General features: G+C 42.7%; 3 protein-coding genes across 5 annotated transcripts in view; 1 reads left to right on the top strand and 2 right to left on the bottom strand.

Annotated features, from left to right (window-relative positions):
• Nucleotides 1–24,739, top strand: part of dhx57 (DEAH (Asp-Glu-Ala-Asp/His) box polypeptide 57) — a 42,658-nt gene that overhangs the window by 10,688 nt on the left and 7,231 nt on the right. For both annotated transcript variants that reach the window (XM_063191642.1, XM_063191643.1), the window contains 7 exons: nt 181–398; nt 740–856; nt 18,918–19,014; nt 19,403–19,576; nt 20,097–20,297; nt 21,142–21,421; nt 22,148–22,243. In XM_063191642.1, the coding sequence (XP_063047712.1) occupies nt 181–398; nt 740–856; nt 18,918–19,014; nt 19,403–19,576; nt 20,097–20,297; nt 21,142–21,421; nt 22,148–22,243 (1,183 nt within the window). The remainder of the gene's footprint in view (nt 1–180; nt 399–739; nt 857–18,917; nt 19,015–19,402; nt 19,577–20,096; nt 20,298–21,141; nt 21,422–22,147; nt 22,244–24,739) is intronic.
• On the bottom strand, nt 3,816–7,264 carry LOC134441364 (myb-like protein X). Its single transcript, XM_063191644.1, has 5 exons — nt 7,147–7,264; nt 5,589–6,725; nt 4,739–5,246; nt 4,262–4,484; nt 3,816–3,928 (listed from the first exon to the last, which is right to left on the bottom strand). The coding sequence occupies exons 2-4, from the start codon at nt 6,390–6,392 to the stop codon at nt 4,276–4,278; spliced, it is 1,521 nt and encodes a 506-aa protein (XP_063047714.1). The 5' UTR covers nt 6,393–6,725; nt 7,147–7,264; the 3' UTR covers nt 3,816–3,928; nt 4,262–4,275.
• On the bottom strand, nt 10,429–12,600 carry LOC134441365 (uncharacterized). Of its 2 annotated transcripts, XM_063191645.1 has the most exons (4): nt 12,458–12,600; nt 11,933–12,036; nt 11,131–11,821; nt 10,429–10,709 (listed from the first exon to the last, which is right to left on the bottom strand). In XM_063191645.1, the coding sequence occupies exons 1-4, from the start codon at nt 12,521–12,523 to the stop codon at nt 10,548–10,550; spliced, it is 1,023 nt and encodes a 340-aa protein (XP_063047715.1). In that variant the 5' UTR covers nt 12,524–12,600; the 3' UTR covers nt 10,429–10,547. The 2 variants fall into 2 exon arrangements, with proteins under 2 accessions (XP_063047715.1, XP_063047716.1); XM_063191646.1 differs by having other exon boundaries at nt 10,429–11,821.

Here is a 24,739-nt window from a genome sequence, read left to right on the forward strand (position 1 = left end):
GTGTAAACTGTTCACATGTTTGTGTTTGCACTCATATGCATGTGTATTAGTATGTTACGTAGCAACGTATGTGTTTATATGATGTTCCGATTCAGTTAATGAAATTATCATTCAAATGATTGAATTCTTTTTCAGCGATAACTACACAGTTTGAAACATTTCTATACAATCTCTGTTTAGGTACGTCATAGAGGACGGCAGCCCTTACCGTCGCTCTGCCAAACCCAACGGCCAATCCGGCGGCCGAGGGGGCGGGACCACTAAGAAGAGGGACCTGGTGGACGACATGACACAGGATGACGGCTGGTCCTTCGGCTCGTTCATGAAAAAGGATGCGGTGAAGGACACCATCCCTGATGACCAGCTGAGCTACCAGGACCTGCAGGTTCGATATAGCGGTAAGAACAGTTCATATCATTTAAAATTATAAACGAAATTATGTACTAGTACAGTACTACCAAAATTAGCAAAAATATGCACTACCCAAGGTAACACTTTATATTGGAGACAAAGATGTAATCATGTTGGCAATTACTGTACAATACAGGTGAAGAAACGTGTTTGTGCCAACTGCGTGTAGTTTTTGTAGCATATCTGTGGTATTCTGTGACTACGGTAAGTTCCAGTTAAGCACTGGTTTTAGGCAGATTTTGCCTATACATTTTCAGAAACTTTTGAAAGGCAGCACTTTTGGCTTGTTGTTGAAGCTGTAGCATGGATTTTTCTCCTTTTTTTGCAGGTTGCTCCAAGTCTGTGCTGAAGACGCTGGCTGCCATGGACCTGGAGAAGATCAATATGGATCTCCTAGAGGATCTGCTGGAGTGGATAGTGGATGGAGACCACGACTACCCACCAGGTGTGTGTGTGTGCGTGTGCGTGTGCGTGTGCGTGTGCGTGTGCGTGCGTGTGCGTGTGTGTGCGTGTGCGTGCGTGTGCGTGCGTGTGCGTGCGTGTGTGCGTGTGTGTGTGTGTGTGTGTGTGTGTGTGTGTGTGTTTGTATGTGTGGATTAGCAGAACCTATGTTACTCATATCACACTCATGGAGACACACACACACACACACACACACACACACACACACACACACACACACACACACACACACACACACACACACACACACACACACACACACACACACACACAAATAACTAACCAGGCCATTGAAAGGTTTTTCCTGTCGAGGACATACACATGCAGTGTATCACCTCCAGGACCCAGGAGACAAAAATCAGCTGTGTCTGGGTTTAATATGACTACAGCATTGTACTGCACTGCACTACTGTACTGTCTCGAAAGCATGGCTCAATGGTTAGAGTGCTGGCCTTCAGATCAGAAGGGTGCAGGTTCAAATCCCACCCCTACCAGCACCTTCATCCATGGTTAAAGTGCCCTTGAGCAAGGCACCTAACCCCACATTGCTCCAGGGACTGTGACAAATACCTTGTGCCTAAATACCTGTAATTTAAGCGGCTTTGAGTACCTAGGAAAGTGCTATATAAAACTGATCTATTATTATTATTACCTCCGCCGAGGAGGTAATGTTTTCAGTCGCGTTTCGGTCGTTTTCTGTCTGTTTGTTTGTCAGCAGCATAACTCAAAAACTAATCCACTGATTTGGACAAAACTTCATGGAGTTGTTGATAATCACCCAAGGAACGAGTGATTAAATTCTGGTGGTGGACTTTTTGAAAGATTCTTCTCCATTGCTGGCCTATACAGTACAGGCAAAAAGTATGGACTCACCTTCTCAATTATGCATTCTCTTTATTTCCGTGGATTTTCATTGTGTATTTTCATGCAGGGCATCAAAACTGTACTTGAACACATGGGGAATTACGTGCTTACCAAAAAATATAATTCTAGCTGCTGTCCAACAACAATGCCAGCTGTCTATCCACCTGACGTCAACATGGCACAACTGATGGCCCCACACATTTCAATAAGCTTATTTTTGTCTATTTTCAAATAAAAATGTCCAGTCAGTCATGTCAATCCTAATTGAACATTGAAGTCCTCCAATAATCACTAGAATTGTAGAACTAGAATTTTGAGACCTAAAATCTATTTTAAACACTTGCCGATACAAGCATTTTACAGACATTTTCTTGATCTGATATTGAGTCATAGCCAGTTACTTGGGGAGGTCAAATCTGTGTTGGAGGGAATCTGTGGCAGGGTTTTTCACTTTTACTTTTACTTTTTGTATCACTGTTTCACTTAGATAACTAGCTATGTACTTGAACACATGGGGAATTACGTGCTTACCAAAAAATATAATTCTAGCTGCTGTCCAACAACAATGCCCGCTGTCTATCCACCTGACGTCAACATGGCACAACTGATGGCCCCACACATTTCAATAAGCTTATTTTTGTCTATTTTCAAATAAAAATGTCCAGTCAGTCATGTCAATCCTAATTGAACATTGAAGTCCTCCAATAATCACTAGAATTGTAGAACTAGAATTTTGAGACCTAAAATCTATTTTAAACACTTGCCGATACAAGCATTTTACAGACATTTTCTTGATCTGATATTGAGTCATAGCCAGTTACTTGGGGAGGTCAAATCTGTGTTGGAGGGAATCTGTGGCAGGGTTTTTCACTTTTACTTTTACTTTTTGTATCACTGTTTCACTTAGATAACTAGCTATGCTGACCAAGTGACCCATTATCAGATCAAGAAAATCTCTCTTGTATTGCTTGTGTCAATTCAAATTGACTCGACTGACTGGGTATTTTTACTTGAAAATAGACAGAAAAATAAGCTTAAAAAAAGACTGAAATAAAAAATCCTTTGTCCAGGCACTTCAGTTGGTTAATGTGGTAAAAAAAGCAAATGCATTAAAAAACACCAACGCATTTCGGTGCTGTGGCCTTCATCATCTTTATCGTGCAACTGACGTAGTGGACTTTAAAAAATAATATTTTCCTCTTTCAGGACAAATTATACAAACAAGAAAAAGGGACAGCCATGGGTGCATGCTTTGTTCCCAACTATGCAAACTTGTTTTTAGGCTTATGGAAGGAACAACACATCTTTTCAAACCAAAACCCGTTTAAAGAAAGAGGCAGGTCAGATCAAACACATAATCAAGAAAAATTGGAAAATTATTGAATGTGACCCCACCCTAAGAGAAATATTCACAGAGCCACCAGGAATCAGCTTCAGAAGGGCCCCCACAATTAAAGATAAACTTGTGAGGAGTCACCTTCCTGCTGAGAGAAAAGACACTTGGCTTTGTCGACCGAAGGGCAGCTATCCCTGTGGTAACTGCAATTACTGTGACAATATGTTAAAAACAAACATTTTTACAGATGTATTTAACAACAAGACATACCGCATTAACAGTTTCATAAATTGCAATACCACACATGTAATATATAGACTGGAATGCCCTTGTGGCTGTTTTTATGTGGGACTCACTAAAAGGACATTCCGAGACCGAGTGTCTGAGTATTAATGGCTAAATTGCAAAATTATAAAAATGGGAAATTGTTAACAACCAATTGCAAAACTGACATTGAATTTGGATTATTGAGGATGAAAAAAATACTTTAACCCAGGTTATGATACAGCCTTTAGGCCAGTAAGACACAGCTCCTGTTATAAATGAGCAGTTACCAGAATGTCCTAATGTATTTCACACTCCAATGTTTCTAATCCTTTATACGATATAAGTTAGTTTACAATTAAAACATGAATAAATACAGATGCTGCTGCATGGTAAGCGATAATTATATATACTTAGCACAAGAATTACAGACACAATAATTATGTAATAGTATTTATTAATAATAAAAAAACTATAACAAAAATAAAAAATAATCATAATAATAAAAGAAAAGATAAGGTTTTTTTTTCGTCCCACTGCCTTCAAAATTTTCTTCGTCTTTTTATCCTCCAGAGTAAGCCAAATGCACCACTGAAATAAAAAAGTAAAGGTTTTAATTTTTTGTACAGTAGAATCAGTAAATAGTAGTAGTTGATGGATCATAAAGTACTCATCAACTTGTTGCAAAGTAGCTACACTGTAAAACATCTCTCATTTTAGTACGAACTCTTAGTACTAGGGGCATAAGAGCAAATTGTGGGCCATATGTACAATCCGCTCCAATGGACCCCTCCAGACATATACATGTATCTACACAAATCATTCACTATTTGGGGCCCCTTATACACATGGAGCCCTGGTGACTCAGTCACACTTTACCCCCCTGTAAGACACCCCTGATAAAAACCTAAGTAGAATACAAACCTGACAATCCCTCTTTACAGAAGGTCCTCACAGAACCACAAGTCTTGGGTTTCCCTGTCAAAGCTCTCCTCTTTCTCCATCCTTTGAGCCCTCTTCTGGGCCCGTTTGGCCTCCCATTTCAACAAGAAACTCTCTAGGCGCTGCCGCATATCCTCAGCCCTCAACAACGCCTTCCTCTTCTCCTGCTCCCTCTCTGATCTCCACTGAATATTTGTACAGTACCCTGATGAAACAATATATGGCCATTTAGTGCCTGAATGCAACCATATAGGACTTTTTTTTTTTTTTAACAAAATATAGTCATTGGAGTTTGAATATTTTATTAATTTTATATTAAGCTACATTGACAGTGTAATGTAAGATACATACATGAGATCTTTTCAGATAGATAAAAACATTAACTACCTGAATGATGGAATTATAAAGCACTTATAATGTAAAGTATACCATGAAAAATGGGAATTTGCCATATCTTACATGGTGCATATAGCTCGTCCCCCTCCTCCTCCTCTCTCTTGAAAGTCTTTTCGATCTTCTTGCTGAGGTAGTCCTTTGCCTTCTTGTTGATCCATTTAAGGACCCTCCTCCTCACACTCTTGTCATTCACGTTCTCATAATCCACATCAGCTGTTTCATGCTGTGATAATGAGGCGGTCTCGGATCTGCCATCTCCGTCTTCACCACCACTGGCATCTGAACAGCAGGCCAAGAGGTTCACCAGAGAGGGACTTTTTTCCAGGGTCCCCTGGTCATTTGTGTCATGCCATAGGTTGTCAGCATCAGCACCCAGTGAAGGACAAATAGGCACCACAGAAGGACTGTTGCTGTTGTGGGTTGCTTGGTCCTCTGTGGTGTCTTCCCTGGCCTCCCCCTGTTTCATGGCATTTTGTTCATCATCTTTGTGAGCTGAGAATGAGAGGATTTGGCTAAAGGGGTGGGTGTCAGCCCGGCGTGCTGATTGTACCTGATCTTCCATAGATTCGGTCTGTAACACACATTCATCAGTTCAGTCATACATTGTGGACAAGGAAAACAAATGATGCAAAAAGTATGGTTAAGTATTCAGACATTTGTTTTCTCAGAAATGTAATAAATGTGACCAGGACCCCCTGGCAAAGAGAACTCCACAGGTTTTCCTTACAAATCTAAATCTTATAAGCAAGTTGACACTGTCATGTATTTCTATATGTATTAATACCTTTGTAGAGTCTCACCACTGAAACAAAATGTCATTTACATAATGATCAACATCTAAATGAATCAACTCATGTGCTGTCCTGAGTATCAACTTGACAAAATGATCATTCTAGCTTTTTTGAATTTCTACCTGATGCTTATTTTCTGCCCTCTGCACTGCATTCTCCAATTGCTGTTTCATAGTGCTCTCTCCATTGGGTTGTCTCTGTGGCTCTTGCTCTACATCAGGGCATTCATCTTTCAATTGCTCTTCTTCTCTCTGAATAGTTTGGCTGCAAAGCTTGTGTGGACCAGCTGTTGTTTCTGTGCACTCATTTGTCTTTGTGTTAGATTTTTGCTGCTGTTCTTTTATCAGCCTTACTAATTCCTCCTCCGCTCTCTCATCATTATCATCATCAGTGCTGTTGATGGTCCATGGTGCAGGCATGCCCTCCCTCTGTTGCAGTCTGTGAATCTGGAGAGAAAGAGTCTTCTCCAGCTTTTGGAGCCTCTTAAATTCCTTCTTCATCCCTTGCTTTGTCAGCCCCCAGCTCAGCTGAGCATCACATTTGTCCTGCACTTCCTCTTGCAGCAATTCCTCTCTCTGTCTGCTCTCATATTTCCTTGCAGCCTGGTCTAGCCTTCTCTGCAGCTCCATCACGTTCTTCTCCTCCACCAGTAGTCTGAGCTCCCTCATTCTCTCCTCTTCTCTCTGTCTTGTGCTGCCTCTCTTAAGAAGCCGTTTAGCACAGCAGCGACACAGTCTGAACATGACAAACCGGCGTGTTGGGGTCCCTTCACCGATGTCAGTCGGGTATTGCTGAGGAAGGCCCACTGGGTAGACTGTGTTGGTGATGGCTGCTCTCGGCTGTTCCTGTGCAGGGCCACGACTTGCCTTACTACAGCCAAGCAGTTGACGTTTCCTGGCCATGCGGTCACGCTGTTTCTTGTTCATGGCCTGCTTGGATTTTGGGAGGTTACTGTATTCTGGTGCCTTCGGGATTTCGGAATAGGTACGTGCACGGCCTGACTGACCGCCCTTTCTGCCTTTGGAGGTACGTGGACTCGCAACACTGTAATTCGTGAAGAAAAGATCATGCCATGAAAAATAATATAAGGAAGGTCATTAAATGGGTTCAAAACATGCACGTTATGATGATGTGTCTGTCACAAGAAGGACATACCTGAAAGTGCGGTCATTATCCTGTGTACCATCAGACAGGATTTGTCTAAAGGGGTGAGTGTCAGCCCGGCGTGCTGATTGTACCCGACCTTCTATAGATTCGGTCTGTAACACACATTCATCAGTTCATCAGTTCAGTCATACATTGTGGACAAGGAAAACAAATGATGCAAAAAGTATGGTTAAGTATTCAGACATTTGTTTTCTCAGAAATGTAATAAATGTGACCAGGACCCCCTGGCAGAGAGAACTCCACAGGTTTTCCTTACAAATCTAAATCTTATAAGCAAGTTGACACTGTCATGTATTTCTACATGTATTAATACCTTTGTAGAGTCTCACCACTGAAACAAAATGTCCTTTACATAATGATCAACATCTAAATGAATCAACTCATGTGCTGTCCTGAGTATCAACTTGACACAATGGTCATTCTAGCTTTTTTGAATTTCTACCTGATGCTTGTTTCTGTGCACTCATTTGTCTTCGTGTTAGATTTTTGTTCCTGTTCTTTTATCAGCCTTACCAATTCCTCCTCCGCTCTCTCATCATTATCATCATCAGTGCTGTTGATGGTCCATGGTGCAGGCATGCCCTCCCTCTGTTGCAGTCTGTGAATCTGGAGAGAAAGACTCTTCTCCAGCTTTTTGAGCCTCTTGACTTCGTTCTTCATCCCTTGCTTTGTCAGCCCCCAGCTCAGCTGAGCATCACATTTGTCCTGCACTTCCTCTTGCAGCAATTCCTCTCTCTGTCTGCTCTCATTTTTCCTTGCAGCCTGGTCTAGCCTTCTCTGCAGCTGCATCACGTTCTTCTCCTCCACCAGTAGTCTGAGTTCCCTCAGCCTCTCCTCTTCTCTCTGTATTGTGCTGCCTCTCTTAAGAAGCCGTTTAGCACAGCAGCGACACAGTGTGAACATCACAAACCGTCTTGTTGGGGTCCCTTCACCGCTGTCAGTCGGGTACTGCTGAGGAAGGCCCACTGGGTTGACTGTGTTGGTGATGGCTGCTCTCGGCTGTTCCTGTGCAGGGCCACGACTTGCCTTACTACAGTCAAGCAGTTGACGTTTCCTGGCCATGCGGTCACGATGTTTCTTGTTCATGGCCTGCTTGGATTTTGGGAGGTTACTGTATTCTGCTGCCTTCGGGATTTCGGAATAGGCACGTGCACGGCCTGACTGACCACCCTTTCTGCCTTTGGAGGTACGTGGACTCGCAACACTGTAATTCGTGAAGAAAAGATCATGCCATGAAAAATAATATAAGGAAGGTCATTAAATGGGTTCAAAACATGCACGTAAGGATGATGTGTCTGTCACAAGAAGGACATACCTGAAAGTGCGGTCATTATCCTGTGTACCATCAGACAGGATTTGGCTAAAGGGGTGGGTGTCAGCCCGGCGTGCTGATTGTACCCGACCTTCCATAGATTGGGTCTGTAAAACACATTCATCAGTTCATCAGTTCAGTCATACGTTGTGGACAAGGAAAACAAATGATGCAAAAACTATGGTTAAGTATTCAGACATTTGTTTTCTCAGAAATGTAATGAATGTGACCAGGACCCCCTGGCAGAGAGAACTCCACAGGTTTTCTTTACAAATCTAAATCTTATAAGCAAGTTGACACTGTCATATATTTCTACATGTATTAATACCTTTGTAGAGTCTCACCACTGAAACAAAATGTCCTTTACATAATGATCAACATCTAAATGAATCAACTCATGTGCTGTCCTGAGTATCAACTTGACACTATGGTCATTCTAGCTTTTTTGAATTTCTACCTGATGCTTGTTTCTATGCACTCATTTGTTTTCGTGTTAGATTTTTGCTGCTGTTCTTTGATCAGCCTTACCAATTCCTCCTCCGCTCTCTCATCATTATCATCATCAGTGCTGCTGATGGTCCATGGTGCAGACATGCCCTCCCTCTGTTGCAGTCTGTGAATCTGGAGAGAAAGAGTCTTCTCCAGCTTTTTGAGCCTCTTGAACTCGTTCTTCATCCCTTGCTTTGTCAGCCCCCAGCTCAGCTGAGCATCACATTTGTCCTGCACTTCCTCTTGCAGCAATTCCTCTCTCTGTCTGCTCTCATATTTCCTTGCAGCCTGGTCTAGCCTTCTCTGCAGCTCCACCACGTTCTTCTCCTCCACCAGTAGTCTGAGCTCCCTCAGCCTCTCCTCTTCTCTCTGTATTGTGCTGCCTCTCCTAAGAAGCCGTTTAGCACAGCAGCGACACAGTCTGAGCATGACAAACCGGCGTGTTGGGGTCCCTTCACCGCTGTCAGTCGGGTACTGCTGAGGAAGGCCCACTGGGTTGACTCTGTTGGTGATGGCTGCTCTCGGCTGTTCCTGTGCAGGGCCACGACTTGCCTTACTACAGTCAAGCAGTTGACGTTTCCTGGCCATGCGGTCACGATGTTTCTTGTTCATGGCCTGCTTGGATTTTGGGAGGTTACTGTATTCTGGTGCCTTCGGGATTTCGGAATAGGCACGTGCACGGCCTGACTGACCACCCTTTCTGCCTTTGGAGGTACGTGGACTCGCAACACTGTAATTCGTGAAGAAAAGATCATGCCATGAAAAATAATATAAGGAAGGTCATTAAATGGGTTCAAAACATGCACGTTATAATGATGTGTCTGTCACAAGAAGGACATACCTGAAAGTGCGGTCATTATCCTGTGTACCATCAGACAGGATTTGGCTAAAGGGGTGGGTGTCAGCCCGGCGTGCTGATTGTACCCGACCTTCCATAGATTCGGTCTGTAACACACATTCATCAGTTCATCAGTTCAGTCATACATTGTGGACAAGGGAAAGAAATGATGCAAAAAGTATGGTTAAGTATTAAGGCATTTGTTTTCTCAGAAATGTAATAAATGTGACCAGGGCCCCCTGGCAGAGAGAACTTCACAGGTTTTCTTTACAAATCTAAATCTTATAAGCAAGTTGACACTGTCATGTATTTCTTCATGTATTCATACCTTTGTAGAGTCTCACCACTGAAACAAAATGTCCTTTACATAATGATCAACATCTAAATGAATCAACTCATGTGTTGTCCTGAGTATCAACTTGACACAATGATCATTCTAGCTTTTTTTTATTTCTACCTGATGCTTGTTTCTGTGCACTCATTTGTCTTCGTGTTAGATTTTTGCTGCTGTTCTTTGATCAGCCTTACCAATTCCTCCTCCGCTCTCTCATCATTATCATCATCAGTGCTGTTGATGGTCCATGGTGCAGGCATGCCCTCCCTCTGTTGCAGTCTGTGAATCTGGAGAGAAAGACTCTTCTCCAGCTTTTTGAGCCTCTTGAATTCGTTCTTCATCCCTTGCTTTGTCAGCCCCCAGCTCAGCTGAGCATCACATTTGTCCTGCACTTCCTCTTGCAGCAATTCCTCTCTCTGTCTGCTCTCATTTTTCCTTGCAGCCTGGTCTAGCCTTCTCTGCAGCTCCATCACGTTCTTCTCCTCCACCAGTAGTCTGAGTTCCCTCAGCCTCTCCTCTTCTCTCTGTATTGTGCTGCCTCTCTTAAGAAGCCGTTTAGCACAGCAGCGACACAGTGTGAACATCACAAACCGTCTTGTTGGGGTCCCTTCACCGCTGTCAGTCGGGTACTGCTGAGGAAGGCCCACTGGGTTGACTGTGTTGGTGATGGCTGCTCTCGGCTGTTCCTGTGCAGGGCCACGACTTGCCTTACTACAGTCAAGCAGTTGACGTTTCCTGGCCATGCGGTCACGCTGTTTCTTGTTCATGGCCTGCTTGGATTTTGGGAGGTTACTGTATTCTGGTGCCTTCGGAATTTCGGAATAGGCACGTGCACGGCCTGACTGACCACCCTTTCTGCCTTTCCTGAAGGTACGTGGACTCGCAACACTGTAATTCGGAAAGAAAAGATCATGCCATGAAAAATAATATAAGGAAGGTCATTAAATGGGTTCAAAACATGCACGTAAGGATGATGTGTCTGTCACAAGAAGGACATACCTGAAAGTGCGGTCATTATCCTGTGTACCATCAGACAGGATTTGGCTAAAGGGGTGGGTGTCAGCCCGGCGTGCTGATTGTACCCGACCTTCCATAGATTGGGTCTGTAAAACACATTCATCAGTTCATCAGTTCAGTCATACGTTGTGGACAAGGAAAACAAATGATGCAAAAACTATGGTTAAGTATTCAGACATTTGTTTTCTCAGAAATGTAATGAATGTGACCAGGACCCCCTGGCAGAGAGAACTCCACAGGTTTTCCTTACAAATCTAAATCTTATAAGCAAGTTGACACTGTCATATATTTCTACATGTATTAATACCTTTGTAGAGTCTCACCACTGAAACAAAATGTCCTTTACATAATGATCAACATCTAAATGAATCAACTCATGTGCTGTCCTGAGTATCAACTTGACACTATGGTCATTCTAGCTTTTTTGAATTTCTACCTGATGCTTGTTTCTATGCACTCATTTGTTTTCGTGTTAGATTTTTGCTGCTGTTCTTTGATCAGCCTTACCAATTCCTCCTCCGCTCTCTCATCATTATCATCATCAGTGCTGCTGATGGTCCATGGTGCAGACATGCCCTCCCTCTGTTGCAGTCTGTGAATCTGGAGAGAAAGACTCTTCTCCAGCTTTTTGAGCCTCTTGAATTCGTTCTTCATCCCTTGCTTTGTCAGCCCCCAGCTCAGCTGAGCATCACATTTGTCCTGCACTTCCTCTTGCAGCAATTCCTCTCTCTGTCTGCTCTCATATTTCCTTGCAGCCTGGTCTAGCCTTCTCTGCAGCTCCACCACGTTCTTCTCCTCCACCAGTAGTCTGAGCTCCCTCAGCCTCTCCTCTTCTCTCTGTATTGTGCTGCCTCTCCTAAGAAGCCGTTTAGCACAGCAGCGACACAGTCTGAGCATGACAAACCGGCGTGTTGGGGTCCCTTCACCGCTGTCAGTCGGGTACTGCTGAGGAAGGCCCACTGGGTTGACTCTGTTGGTGATGGCTGCTCTCGGCTGTTCCTGTGCAGGGCCACGACTTGCCTTACTACAGTCAAGCAGTTGACGTTTCCTGGCCATGCGGTCACGATGTTTCTTGTTCATGGCCTGCTTGGATTTTGGGAGGTTACTGTATTCTGGTGCCTTCGGGATTTCGGAATAGGCACGTGCACGGCCTGACTGACCACCCTTTCTGCCTTTGGAGGTACGTGGACTCGCAACACTGTAATTCGTGAAGAAAAGATCATGCCATGAAAAATAATATAAGGAAGGTCATTAAATGGGTTCAAAACATGCACGTTATAATGATGTGTCTGTCACAAGAAGGACATACCTGAAAGTGCGGTCATTATCCTGTGTACCATCAGACAGGATTTGGCTAAAGGGGTGGGTGTCAGCCCGGCGTGCTGATTGTACCCGACCTTCCATAGATTCGGTCTGTAACACACATTCATCAGTTCATCAGTTCAGTCATACATTGTGGACAAGGGAAAGAAATGATGCAAAAAGTATGGTTAAGTATTCAGGCATTTGTTTTCTCAGAAATGTAATAAATGTGACCAGGGCCCCCTGGCAGAGAGAACTTCACAGGTTTTCTTTACAAATCTAAATCTTATAAGCAAGTTGACACTGTCATGTATTTCTTCATGTATTCATACCTTTGTAGAGTCTCACCACTGAAACAAAATGTCCTTTACATAATGATCAACATCTAAATGAATCAACTCATGTGTTGTCCTGAGTATCAACTTGACACAATGATCATTCTAGCTTTTTTTTATTTCTACCTGATGCTTGTTTCTGTGCACTCATTTGTCTTCGTGTTAGATTTTTGCTGCTGTTCTTTTATCAGCCTTACCAATTCCTCCTCCGCTCTCTCATCATTATCATCATCAGTGCTGTTGATGGTCCATGGTGCAGGCATGCCCTCCCTCTGTTGCAGTCTGTGAATCTGGAGAGAAAGACTCTTCTCCAGCTTTTTGAGCCTCTTGAATTCGTTCTTCATCCCTTGTTTTGTCAGCCCCCAGCTCAGCTGAGCATCACATTTGTCCTGCACTTCCTCTTGCAGCAATTCCTCTCTCTGTCTGCTCTCATTTTTCCTTGCAGCCTGGTCTAGCCTTCTCTGCAGCTCCATCACGTTCTTCTCCTCCACCAGTAGTCTGAGTTCCCTCAGCCTCTCCTCTTCTCTCTGTATTGTGCTGCCTCTCTTAAGAAGCCGTTTAGCACAGCAGCGACACAGTGTGAACATCACAAACCGTCTTGTTGGGGTCCCTTCACCGCTGTCAGTCGGGTACTGCTGACGAAGGCCCACTGGGTTGACTGTGTTGGTGATGGCTGCTCTCGGCTGTTCCTGTGCAGGGCCACGACTTGCCTTACTACAGTCAAGCAGTTGACGTTTCCTGGCCATGCGGTCACGCTGTTTCTTGTTCATGGCCTGCTTGGATTTTGGGAGGTTACTGTATTTGGATATATATATATATTATTATTGTTATAAGCAACTTGACTCTACATTTCCTGCTCACAATAGTAGTACTTTAGGCTATATTATATATTTTTTGAATACCTTTGTAGAGTCTCACCACTGAAACAAAATGTCCTTTACATAATGATCAACATCTAAATGAATCAACTCATGTGCTGTCCTGAGTATCAACTTGACAAAATGATCATTCTAGTACAAGAATCCTACTCTTCCATGGGAACCACTATGACATCACGTCAACCATCTACATTCTGTAGCTGCTGTTCTGTCATGGGAACCATTATTGAGTTATAGAATTCATCTCAACCAGTATTAATGGACCAACCTGGCAATTCCTCCACATGGTAGTTAGTTATTCTACAGTTTACAGTTTTTCTCGATTGGTTTGGCTAATTTCTCGAAACTGAGATGACATTCTCAAAACAACACGGAAAAATCCCCAAACCAACTTGCAATTTCCCAAAATAGAATGGCATTTTTCATTGCTTTCATCAGATATCAAATGCTTTGTACATTTCTCAAATGTTTAGTACATCTCTGCAGATGGCTATGTACAAATACCCTTCAGTTGACACATTCAGCATACATTTAGCACATTTTCCAAATAAATTGACCTTGCTTATCTAAACGAATAAGACAATTCTCAGTGTAATGGTTGCCCTCTCCAAAACATGTCAGCATTATTTCATTGTGTAAAATCATCATATGCAAAGTGGTCTACACAATCCCCAAAACAGTCAAGGACATCATATTTTAAGAATTTCATTACATAGTAAATTCATGACAGTGTTCAACAGGTCAGATGGTATTGTAACTTTACTAGTTAGTAGAAAATAATTTTACAACCGTGTATACTACAGTTTCCTCTGTTATTTGGCTAATTTCTTGACATTTTTTCAAACAACATTCTGTTTTTAACAATTGCTAGTTGCTTTGGCATTTGTCCATGTTATTTTGAGAATGTTATCTCTGTTTTGAGAAATGAGCCAAACCCATGAGAAACCTGTGATATATGGGCATTACTTTCTGCATATGAATTTACAGGAAAGAAAGTTACTGATAAATGTCCTTGGTTAATTGTCTGTGTTGTAAAACTTCAATGGTTTCACTCACTTTTTCATTTTTATACATAGTCGAAATCTGTTAGCTGAACGTAGATAAAACACCTAACCATTTTGACTGGCATTGCTTACACAATGACAAAGGGACAATGTATTTTGGGGGTACTGATGATATATGTGGGGAAGAAATTTAGTTTTGACACATGGGTAAACTGTTTTGGGGGTGATATGAGCAAGTGATGAGGATCCATGTAGTTATGCTGAAACATCCAGTTTATTTTGACAGAAGGACTAAATGAATGCAAATGAGCTAAAGCAATTGAGAAGGATCTATGCCATTTTGATGGTACTGACTATTTATATGTCAGACGGTTTAGTGCTGATGCAAGAATGAGGTGTTTTGGGAGGTATATGACATTTTGCTAGTTATCTGAACTGTTGTGCAGAAGTGTAAGAATGTTTGGCCAAATGACCCAATGGTTATAGGAATGTCATCTCAGTTTCAAGAAATTAGCCAAACCAATCGAGAAAAAACTGTAATGTTAGGCTAACAAATTGATGTGCTGTATCAAGAGGCTGCATTCATATCTTGCAGCATCTATTGAAATGGTCTACAAGCTTGGTTTAGTTACAGACTTGAATTAAGCGGAAGTTATGACTCTTGTCTACAGAATGAGTGTCCCCTAATCATTAGGGTCCGTGTACCATTCGTTCTTTTGTTTTTCGATTCAGAACCAAATAACAAAAAACGAAAAAACGGCTCGTTATTTCATTATTTCGTTTTAGTGAAAAACGAAAAAACAAATTTTGACCTGTATTTCCAAATTTTATTTTCTACTTCATTTCAAAATAACGCCAATGAAAAAAAGCTTCACGTGCTATTTTTATTTTTTGATATTTTCATTTCTCTGCCGCATGTACCCCGGAAGTTATAGCCTACAAGCCGACCTCGATTAAATAGGTTAAAATCATAACTACATCCATACTGGATGTTGTCAGAAGAGGTGTTTTGAAACATATATGTGAAATTCAAGTCTAAAGCAAATCCAAACGACAATATTTTTTATGAAAATGTATCAGAAAAGCTTTCATGTCCTTCTACATGGCCTGACGCGCCTTGCCTGCGTGGACGGGCGCCCTCTGTCCATGGTGCTGAAATCGCGGCACCAAAGATTCTTTTAATTCTAACGTCTCTGGCGGCATTATGTGTGAAGCACGTTACAGTTTCATGAGTGAATACGTACAGACAGTCTACAAAAGACCAAACAATACAACCAAACAATACTGTTGTACCCTTAGTCGACATAAGGCTCTCACGTGCACGTCACAAAACAATAATCCACGCGGCGGGACTATTTTGATTATAGGCCTATTCCTTCCAAAAAAATGCCAAAATGACACAAAACTCAGTAATTTGCATTGTCCGTAATTATACCAAACTAAAACAAAAGTATACACGTAGAAGATAGTCCACGTTACAAAACTTCAACAAAAATGCGAGCCATCTATCACAAATGAAGGGCGTCCAAAATGCTGGTTTACAGTAAAATAAGTGGAGGCAATTACCACAAAATCAATAGCATCAGTTTTACACTGGAACTTGAAGTGAAGTTTAAAACTTCACCCCCTCTCATCAGTACAGTAGGTTACATTTCTGAGTAGCTCTAGGTGCGATCAGTCTCTCTGGCATTTGCAGCTGGTGCAGCCCTTGTATTGCACTGCGAGCTGTCCACGTGTGTGGTGCTAGGTGAAATGTGCACTGGCAGCACTCATCGTTGAGTTTGGGAGATGTCTTTAGTGGGAGTATTTGAATGTGTAAAAACACGTTGAACACAGTTAGCTTTGGGAAGAATAGCCTTGCGCCCTATTTGTAAGCCTATGCGTTTTGTTTCACCGTCGTACTTGCATCAGCACATTACATTTGCCAAAATAACGTTGATGTGGTGCTGACATTTTACCGAAGCCTAATATCTCAACCAAATCGGGAGTAAATTGAATTATATTAAAGTCTCTCAACATGGCTTGCCATTCCATGAGGGATAAGGAGATTGCAGCTCACACACGCGGTGCGTTCCTTTGATAGATGCCTGCTGTGTTAAGTGCTGCGCACGCATTGTGTAGGTTTAGAAAAATGACAAGTGATAAACATATCCAGGTCAAAATTACTAACAGAAAAAGAGGGACAATGACAAAGGGAATGAATTCGCCAGGAAGACCGATTTTATTTGGCAAACTAGAGACTTTCTAGGGTTCATGACAAAATAATGCTTGGCATTAGATCGGATGGCTAGTGGGGAAAACGTCAGAGGGCAATTATTTCCGGGAGTCCAACAACAACACAATGTCAAAATGTCATGGTGGACTCGACCACCTGCCACCAAAAGTCAGCTCCTTTCGGTTCCTAGAAAACAGATGCCTTAAAAAAATAATAATCCAGATCCCATTCGGCTACTATAGGCTATCTCCACATAAGACAGCTTCGCTGATAAGCCTAGCTAATAGCTGTAGTAAGCCCACAAGACACCAAAACAGTGTTCGGTGGTCGTTGTCTATTACAAAACTGTTAATAAAACCTGGGGTCTTCAGGTAGCCTAGGCCTACGACATTTAAAACTATGTCAGTCGTGCGCGCTGTCAAATGAGAGCCACGAGAAACGCGGTGGAGCGCAACATCGTCCTGTGTTTCGCAACATCGCCAACGGCAGGGCCCAGGGCAAACGCTATGTACTTCCGGGGCACATGAGGCTGAGAAATCAAAATATCAAAAATAAAAAATAGCACGTTGGCTTTTTTTCATTGGCGTTGTTTTGAAATGAAGTACAAAATAAATTTTGGAAATTCAGATCGAAATTTGTTTTTTCTTTTGTCACTAAAACGAAATTATGAAATAACCAGCCGTTTTTTCGTTTTTTGTTATTTGGTTCTGAATCGAAAAACAAAAGAACGAATGGTACACGGACCCATTAGGTTAGGCCTTTCTCTTTCCTCTTTCCAAGGCGACCCTGATACAACATTAGGACCCCTTAGATTTCCAAGACTGTTTTGAACATATTCTGTAGTTATTAATTATAGTTGTAATTTTTTTTTTTTAAATTTGTTACCCATTCAACACAGCACAGAGCAGTTGCAATCCCCATTTCACTGCCAATTGTGCTTGCACAAGGAAGCACGTGACAAATAAAAATCTTGAATCTTGAATCTTGCAGCAAGCAACTTGACTATAAGCAACTTGAAACTGTCATGTATTGCTACATTTCCTGCTCGCAATAGTTGTACTTAAAAGCTGGGCTTTATTTTGAAAAAAATTAGGCCTACCTTTGTACCGTAGATTCTCACCACTGAAACAAAATGTCCTTTATGATGACCATCATTTAAATGAATCAATTCATGTGCTGTCCTGAATTTCAACTTGACAAAATGTTCATTCTAGTACAAGATTCTGTTTTAGGCCTACTCTTCCATGGGAACCACTATGACATCACGTCAACCATCTAGATCCTGTAGCTGTCATTCGGCCATGGGAATCATTATGACATCACTACTTGCATCTCACCTGTCACTGTCTTTGGACTTATTTGTATCATGTCTTTACTTATTGCTTATTTTATTTTAATTCCCGAAACACAAGTGATGACCTTTTTCCAAAGAAGTTTTGGGCCATCCCTCTCCTCCTGCCTAAGTGAAAGTTTGCAAAACTAATCTAAGTAATGACGCATTAAGACATTGTTGTGGTTGGAGGCCTAGAGATGTCGTGTGTGTGTGTGTGTGTGTGTGTGTGTGTGTGTGTGTGTGTGTGTGTGTGTGTGTGTGTGTGTGTGTGAGTGTGTGTGTGTTTATGTTTGTGTTTGTGTTTGTGTTTGAGAGAGAGGGAGGGAGGGAGGTCACACACTGTGTTATTTACTTACTCATAGTTACATTTTTTTTACATGTATTTTTTATTATTTCAAAAGGTAAACATGACAGAATGCACACACACACACACACACACACACACACACACACACACACACACACACACACACACACACACACACACACACACACACACACACACACACACACACACACACACACACACGGGATATATTTCATAGTTACATTTTTGTAAATATTTAAATCTCTTCCAGACTTGGTCTGACCAAGAGCATAACAATTAACATTTGCCAAACCGCATTTGTTTGCTAATGGTTGTTTGCTTCGGAGGAGTTCACGATTTTTGCGGGAGCTCAGAAAGTACTTGCATTGCTCTTGACCTGACTAGTAGCAACGCTGAAGGTGTTGCGTCACTAGGAGGGCACGGCCTGGCTATGGGACAGCTGAAAATCATGTACATCATATTACACAATATTTAATTTGTGTGTGTGTGTGTGTGTGTGTGTGTGTGTGTGTGTGTGTGTGTGTGTGTGTGTGTGTGTGTGTGTGTGTGTGTGTGTGTGTGTGTGTGTGTGTGTGTGTGTGTGTGTGTGTGTGTGTGTGTTAGCAAAACCAAAGGAGCACATCCCGAGACAGAGAAGTCATGCTCATGCTCATGCTTTATCATACTTTGATCAAGTCAGATGCAATGCCCTGCTTTTACTCAGACGTCAGGTGACGCAACGGCATCCAATGCCCATAAATTAATAAGTAATTGGTAGTTGATATGCTGCAATGACTATGCTTCTTAGATAGTCCACTAAAACCAACCAAACAAAAAAAAAACATACAATAGTGGCACTGCCCTGACGTGTGCTACTGCTGAAACATCACTGACCCTTGTGTGTGTATCTGTGTAAACAGGTGCAGTGTTGGTCTTTCTACCCGGCATGGCTGAGATCAAACAGTTGTACGAACAGCTTCAGTCCAACAGGACCTTCAACAACAGAACAGCAAAAAGGTACATACAGAAATTAGGATGGGTGTCGCATGTGCATGGTTTGCCGGTTACACACAATGAATATAGATTATATAGTATGGGTATCGACCTGACCTGTTAACACCGGTCTATGGATAGATGTAAAATTGCCATTTTGGCTAATTCTGCCTAATTCTGTTTTATTGTTCTGCACTGTAAATAAACAAATTAACTAGTTTGTTAGTGTCCTTCACAGGTGTGTGGTTTAACCATTGTACTCCTCCCTGTAGCACGTTCATTTTAGGGTGTGTGTGTGTGTGTCCATGTGTTCGTCCCCATCCCAGGTGTGTGGTGTAACCTGTGCTCTCTCTCCTCCAATTTATTGGTGTTTGTGTGTGTGTGTGTGTGTGTGTGTGTGTGTGTCTCCCAGGTGCGTGGTGTACCCTCTGCACTCCTCCCTGGCTAACGAGGAGCAGCAGGCGGTCTTCAAGCGGCCACCAGAGGGCGTCACCAAGATCATCATCTCCACCAACATCGCCGAGACCTCCGTCACCATCGACGACGTGGTCTATGTGGTGGACTCCGGCCGGATGAAGGAGAAGAGGTGCGTTTACTGTCCACATCATGGATGCCGCAATAGCTGAATGACCATAATAAATGAAGTGTTTGCAGACATTTTCTAGCAGTAAGATAAATCAAAGCATGCCTACCCAATGCAGAGGAGTGTGCTCAAGTTTGGTCTCTTAAGGGGGCATTGTCCCCTCCGTCTTCTGCTCTTTCCTCTCTTTTGGTGCGGCTTGTGTAAGATTTGCACTACCACCATCTACAGCATTAAGGGAAGTCCATTTACTCTCAACCTCGCTGGTCTCCTAAAGGAGTGTTCACCTGGCGTGACATGGATCCTGAAAAAGAGTGGACTTGATCCGTCTCTACCTTTTCCAATGTCTGTGGTGTTTGTGTGTGTGTGAGAGAGAGTGTTGGTCAATGTAAAACAATACTGTGTTTACAAGGTCACCAGAATCGTTAGAACACAAACTGTGTGTGTGTGTGTGTGTGTGCATGTGTGTGCACGTGTGTGCGTGCGTGCGTGCGTGCACGCGTTTGTGTGTGTTTGCCCCCATCAGGTATGACGCCAGCCGCAGCATGGAGAGCCTGGAGGATGCCTGGGTGTCGCGGGCCAACGCGTTACAGCGTCGGGGGCGTGCGGGGCGCGTGGCTTCAGGCGTGTGCTTCCACCTGTTCACCAGCCACCGCTACGACCACCACCTGGCCCAACAGCAGCTGCCCGAGATCCTCCGCGCCCCCCTCGAACAGCTCTGCCTCAGGTACAGGCCAGACACCTTCGATCTCAACTCTCAGCCAATCAGAGCCAGAGTTGCTTGTTCTTGGTTGTCTTATTCTTCTGTGTTGTTTTGTTACACTCTTTGTTGGTCCCTCTTGATGTATGTCTCTATCTCCATTTTCCTGACCGGTTTCCCTCTTAAACATCTATTATCTGCCTTGCCTCTTTCACCCCTTGTCTTTCCCTTTATTTCTCTCTCTCTCTCTCTCTCTCTCTCTCTCTCTCTCTCTCTCTCTCTCTCTCTCTCTCTCTCTCTCTCTCTCTCTCTCTCTCTCTCTCTCTCTCTCCTCTCCCTCCCCCTTTTTCTCTGTCTTCTTTTGATATATTATATTATATTATATTATATTATATTATATTATATTATATTATATTATATCATATGACTCTTTTATCCAAAGCAACTTCATTATTTTTAAGCACAGGGTATTGGTTACAGTCCCAGCAGCAGTATGAGGTTAGTCGCCTTGCTCAAGGGCAACTAAGTCATGGAGCTTGGTAGGGAGTGGACGGGAGTGATTCGAACCTGCAACCCTCTGATCTAAAGCCTATCTCCTTAACTATGCGGGCACGATTGCTCATCTGTCTTTTTAAAAAATATATATATATTTTTTTATTTATTATGGACAGGAGAGTATGAGAGGTAGACAGGAAGCGAATGGGGAGAGAGACGGGGAGGTTTCGGCAAACGACCCGGGCAGGGAATCGAACATGGCAGGAGAGTGCCCCACCGAATAGCCACGGCAGGGCCGATTGCTCATCTCTTATCACTTATCTCCACTCTGCCTTTTTCCTCCCTCCCTCAACCCCCCCCCTTCTTCCATCTGTAGGGTGAAGGTGCTGGAGCTGTTTGCCGATCGTCCTCTGGAGTCGGTCTTCTCCCGTCTGATCGAGCCGCCGTCGGATACCAGCCTGGAAGCGGCGCGACAGCGCCTGTGTGACGTGGGCGCCATGACGGCGGCCGACGAGGCCCTGACGCCGCTGGGGTGGCACCTGGCCTGCCTGCCCGTGGACGTGCGCATCGGCAAGCTCATGCTGCTCGGAGCCATCTTCCGCTGCCTGGACCCCGCCCTCACCATCGCCGCCAGCCTTGCCTTCAAGAGCCCATTTGTAATTATGATATCCTTGTCAACAACAACTATAATACAGTACTATATAACAACATATACTGTAGCCTGGCCTTCAAGAGCCCATTTGTAATTATCACCCTATCCTTAAATAAGCTCATATTACACATTCCCTTGAGTTAAATTACTTGATCCATGAGTTTTACCTTTCTCCTGTACTTCCTGCCGTTCTCTGAGTACGGCAGTGCATATTTTACCTCCAAGCTAGCCGTTAATATTGAGTCCTATCTATGAGACCAGCTAGCCGCCAGCTGGTCTCATAGGACTCAATGTTAACTGCTAGCATGAAAGTAAAATCTGCACTGCCATACTCCAAGAATGGTTGAAAGTACAGGAGAAAGGTAAAACCTAATCATTTAATTCAAGGAGAGGTGTAAAATAAGCTCATTTCCAAAAATGGCGCAGTATCACTTTAACAACGACAACAAAAATATAATATAATGACAATAATATACAGCCTCACCTTCAAGAGCCCATTTGTAATTAACACCATATTCTTAACAACAACAAAAATATATAATATAATGACAATAATATACAGCCTCACCTTTAAGAGCCCATTTGTAATTGACACCATATTCTTAACAACTACTATAATATAGGCTATAACTATAGGCTGTAAGTTATTATATGAATAACTTACAGCCTGGCCTTGAAGAGACTTGGCACATGATTGTTTCTTTTTCTTTATCTCTTTTTCTTCTACCAGGTGTCTCCATGGGATAAGAGAGAGGAGGCGAATGAGAGGAAGCTGAGTTTTGCTTTGGCCAACAGTGATCACCTGGCTCTGATCCAGGCCTATAAGGTGTGTGTGTGTGTGTGTGTGTGTGTGTGTGTGTGTGTGTGTGTGTGTGTGTGTGTGTGTGTGTGTGTGTGTGTGTGTGTGTGTGTGTGTGTGTGTGTGTGTGTGTGTGTGTGTGTGTGTGGGTGTGTCGGTGTGTGTGTGTGTGTGTCGGTGTGTGTGTGTGTGTGTCGGTGTGTGTGTGTGTCGGTGTGTGTGTCGGTGTGTGTCTATGTGCGTGTGAGTTTGTCTATCTGTCTGGTCTTTGTCTGTGTGTATCTGTGTCTTTGTGGCTGTGTTAAATTGTGGGGCAGAGTGAGAGGTACTATTGGCATGAAATACCGTGTACACCAAGCACGAACTGCACGACCTGAGCGGCGGAAGTCATTATTTCTCTATGGAGGGAAGGCGAATAAAGCTACCAGAGCGAATTCGCTTGGAGCGAAGCTTCTTGAGCGACCAGAGTGAATTTTGACGATTAAACTCAAGCTAATCTTAAGCGGATTCGCTATGACGCAGTTCGGCAAAAACCAATTGGATCGTTCATATCGACAAATGTCACAGGCTTTCAAGACAGCGCTGATATGTGATGAGCTGAATCAAACATGTCAATGCCGTGTCCAGAGCGAATAAAGCGAATTCATGGCGAAACTTCTTCAACCACCCTAGCTACTTGGGGTCGTGTAGGTAGCGCCTGGTCTACACATGGCATAAGTGATTTTTCCACAAAAAAAGCTTTGACATTCTAGTAGTCATTGCAAGAGTTGAACAGGTAATTCTGTCAATTTTCTTGGTGTTGAATATAGCAACGTCACAAAGATTTGCACATGAGCATCTGATACATGCTCAGTATGTAGAAGTATGTGATTACATGTGTCCATTGTGTATTGTTGTGTAGTGTGGTGTGTAGGGTTGGTGATTCCATGTGTCCATTATATACTGTTGTGTTGTGTGGTGTGTAGGGTTGGTGATTACGTGTGTCCATTATATACTGTTGTGTGTTGTGGTGTGTAGGGTTGGTGATTACGTGTGTCCATTATATACTGTTGTGTTGTGTGGTGTGGTGTGTAGGGTTGGTGATTACGTGTGTCCATTATATACTGTTGTGTGGTGTGGTGTGGTGTGGTGTGTAGGGTTGGTGGTTCCACGTGTCCATTATATACTGTTGTGTTGTGTTGTGTGGTGTGGTGTGTAGGGTTGGTGATTACAGTGAGGAGAATAAGTATTTGATCCCTTGCTGATTTTGTTGGTTTGCCCACAAATAAAGACATGATCAGTATTTAAGGTTAATGATAATATGTATTCTAATATGGAGAGACAGAATATCAAAAAGAAAATGCAGAAATTAACTCTAAAGAATATATAATAATTGATTTATATTTAATTGAGGGAAATAAGTATTTGATCCCCTGCCAACCATTAAGAGTTCTGATCCCGCAGATCAAATGGCACTTCCAATCAACTTATCTGAATTGAACACACCTGTTAATAGTAACCTACACAAAAGACACATTGAATCTGCAGAATCAGTCCATAGAATCAGTCAATCAATCAAACTAAACTCGCCAACATAGGACAGACCAAAAAGCTGTCAAAGGATGTCAGGGGAAAGATTTTAGAACTCAACAAGGCTGAAATGGGCTCCTGGATATTAAAGAGCAAACTGTTGGTGTATTTCTTCCCAATTTTAGGACATACAAAATGATCCATCAATCATCAATCTTAGGCCTGTCTCTGGTTCCATACAAGATTTGACCTTGTGGGAATTTAATAACCAGAAAAAAGGAGATAAAGCACCTTAAAACTGTATGGGAGGAGCTAGGAAATGATCTCAAGGCAGCTGGGACCTCAATCATAAGAAAACTATTGGAAACACTTTATACCACAGCGGATTAAAATCCTGCAGTGCATGTATGGTACCCCGGCTTCAGAAGGAACCTGTTCAGGCTCACCTGAGGTTTGCCAATTAACATCAAACTGGATTAGGATATGATTGGGAGGTGCTGGAATCATATGAGACCAAAATCAAACTGTTTGGCATTAACACAGCTCGATGTGTTTGGATGAAGAGAAATGCTGCCTATGATCCCAAGAACAACACCTTCTCCAACATCATAAATGAAAGTGGTAGCATAATGTTTTGAGGTTGTTTGTCTGGCCAAGACACAGGACAACTTCACATCGTCAAGAAATGGATGGAGGGAGACATGTAAACGTACAATGCTGCATGCCAACCTCTTTCCCACCACCACTAGACTGAAGGTGGGTCATGGGTTGGCGTCCCAATATGATAATAATCCATAACATACAGCCCAAGCAAAGAAGGAGTAGCTCAAGCAGTTTAAGCACATTAAGGTCATGAAGTGGCCTAGACAGTTTCCAAACATTAACCCTATAATAATCCTGTGAAGGGAACAGAAGCTCCTATTTGGCAAGCTGCAGTCATACAACTTAGGTGATTTAGAGATGATCTGCGTAGAAAAGTGGACAAAAATCCTTTCTAATATATCCACAAACATT

Source organism: Engraulis encrasicolus, chromosome 24 (assembly GCF_034702125.1).
Source record: "Engraulis encrasicolus isolate BLACKSEA-1 chromosome 24, IST_EnEncr_1.0, whole genome shotgun sequence".
NCBI classification, from domain to species: Eukaryota; Metazoa; Chordata; class Actinopteri; order Clupeiformes; family Engraulidae; genus Engraulis; species Engraulis encrasicolus.